The sequence below is a fragment of the Eimeria mitis genome, genomic scaffold (genome assembly GCF_000499745.2).
Source record: "Eimeria mitis Houghton genomic scaffold, Emh_scaff1518, whole genome shotgun sequence".
Taxonomy (NCBI): domain Eukaryota; phylum Apicomplexa; class Conoidasida; order Eucoccidiorida; family Eimeriidae; genus Eimeria; species Eimeria mitis.
The window spans coordinates 1,393-3,198 of record NW_013569606.1 but is presented as its reverse complement, the minus strand read 5'-3'; the positions used below and the strand labels follow the sequence as shown (position 1 = coordinate 3,198).

Here is a 1,806-nt window from a genome sequence, read left to right as displayed (position 1 = left end):
AGCACGCCTTTGGTTTGCTGCAGCTGCGGCAGCAGCAGCAGGAAGAGGAGACACGGCCAGAGGAGCCTTTTGCTCAGCAGCAGCTCTCTTCTCTCCCGCCGGTGCAGCAGCAACTCAGCAGCAGCAGCAGCAGCAGCAGCAGCAGCAGCGGGAAAGATGAGGTTCTTGTGCGCTCGTTTGTTGAGGGGGGGGCTGCGGCGCTGCAGAGAACAAACAAAGCAGCAACAGCTCTCCGGCTGCAGGTGTATTGTGATGCATTTCAGGTGTATAGGCACCTCATGCCGCTGCTGCTGCTGCAGCAGTTTGCTGCTGCTGCTGCTGCAGGAGCTGCCCTTGGGCTCGGGGCCTCCTTAGGCAGCGCCGCAGCCAGCGCACAGGGGGGGGCCTTCACTGCGCTTCTCTATGCCGATCGCATGCAGCAGCAGCAGCAGCAGCAGCAGCAGCAGGAGGACACGCAGCAAGAGCAGCAGCAACACGAGCAGCAGCAGCAGCAGCAGCAGCTCGTGGTGCGTGGAGATGACAGAGCAACATATGTGGCGTTGATTGCTGCGGCATTGCGGGCCCGTAAAGAGCTGCAGCAGCAGCAGCAGCAGCAGCAACAGGAGCAGCAGCAACAGCAGCAGCAGCAGCAGCAGCAACAGCAGCAGCAAGACACAGGAGCTGCTGCTGGCGTGAGCAGTGCGCTCGTGGGGGTACTGCTGAGCACGTGGGTGCAGCCAACCACTTCAGCAGCAGCAGCAGCAGCAGCAGGAGCAGCAGCAGCAGGAGCAGCAGCAGCAGCAACAGGAGCAGCAGCAGCAGGAGCAGCAGCAGCAGCAACAGAAAAGGCAGGTCACGCGGAGTATCAAAGGAAGCTGAGGGAAGCAGCAACAACTGCATGCGCGTTGCTGCTGCAGAATAACTTTGTTGCTGCTGCTGATGGTGAGACACACAACCGCAGCATAGTGTACATACACCGCAGTTGCTGCAGCAGCAGCAGCAGCAGCAGCAGCAGCATAAACGAGGCTTTCTGCCGGCTCATTTGTGTTTCTGCGTTGCTGCTTTTGTTGTGCTGCTGCTGCTGCTGTTCCTGCTGCTGCTGCTGTTGCTGCTGTTGCTGCTGCTGCTGCTGGTGTTGCTGCTGCTGCAGTGCCGCGGCTGCTGCAGGCCCTGTGGCGTCTTGTGGGCCGCAAAGGCAAGAGCAGCAGCAGCAGCAGCAGCAGCAGCAGCAGCAGCAGAGGCACCCGGGACTTCGATCTGCTGCGGCGCGCCTGCATACTGGCGGTGGCCCTTGCTGCTGCTAGACCCAGCAGCAGCTCAGCAGCAGCAGCAGCAGCAGCAGCAGAAGCAGCAGAAGCAGCGCATGCACAGCGCGTCAGCGCTTGTCTCGCCATCCATTTCTTAAGACATCCGTATGCTCATATATTTGACCAGTTGCTGCTGCTGCTGTTGCTGCTGCTGCTGCTGTTGCTGCTGCTGGTGTTTCTGCTGCTGCTGCTGTTGGCGTTTCTGCTGCTGCTGCTGCTGTTGTCGCGACTGCTGCTGCTGGTATTGCTGCTGCCTTCGCCGTTGAAGGTGTTGCTGCTGCTGGTGAGGTTTCAGGTGTTGCTGCTGCTGCTGGAGTTGCTGCTTGTGCTGCCACTGCTGCTGCTGCTGGTGTTGCTGCTGCTGCTGCTGCTGCAAGTTGCTGTGCTTTTGCTGCTTCTGCTGCTTCTCAGGTTTCCTAAGTTGAGGGTGATAGCAGCAGAGCAGCTGTATTCTTTTCTGCTGCTGCTGCCTGCAGCAGATGACGCCTCGCTGCAGCAGCAGCAGCAGCAAGAACAGCAG

The 1,806-nt window shown here is 59.9% G+C and overlaps 1 protein-coding gene across 1 annotated transcript in view; it reads left to right on the top strand.

Moving 5' to 3' along the window:
* Positions 1–1,806, top strand: part of EMH_0038670 (beta-tubulin cofactor d, putative) — a gene marked incomplete at both ends in the record, with an annotated part of 9,722 nt that overhangs the window by 7,700 nt on the left and 216 nt on the right. Inside the window, 3 exons of the mRNA XM_013495319.1 lie at positions 3–921; positions 1,130–1,391; positions 1,698–1,806. Coding sequence (XP_013350773.1) covers positions 3–921; positions 1,130–1,391; positions 1,698–1,806 — 1,290 coding nt within the window. The remainder of the gene's footprint in view (positions 1–2; positions 922–1,129; positions 1,392–1,697) is intronic.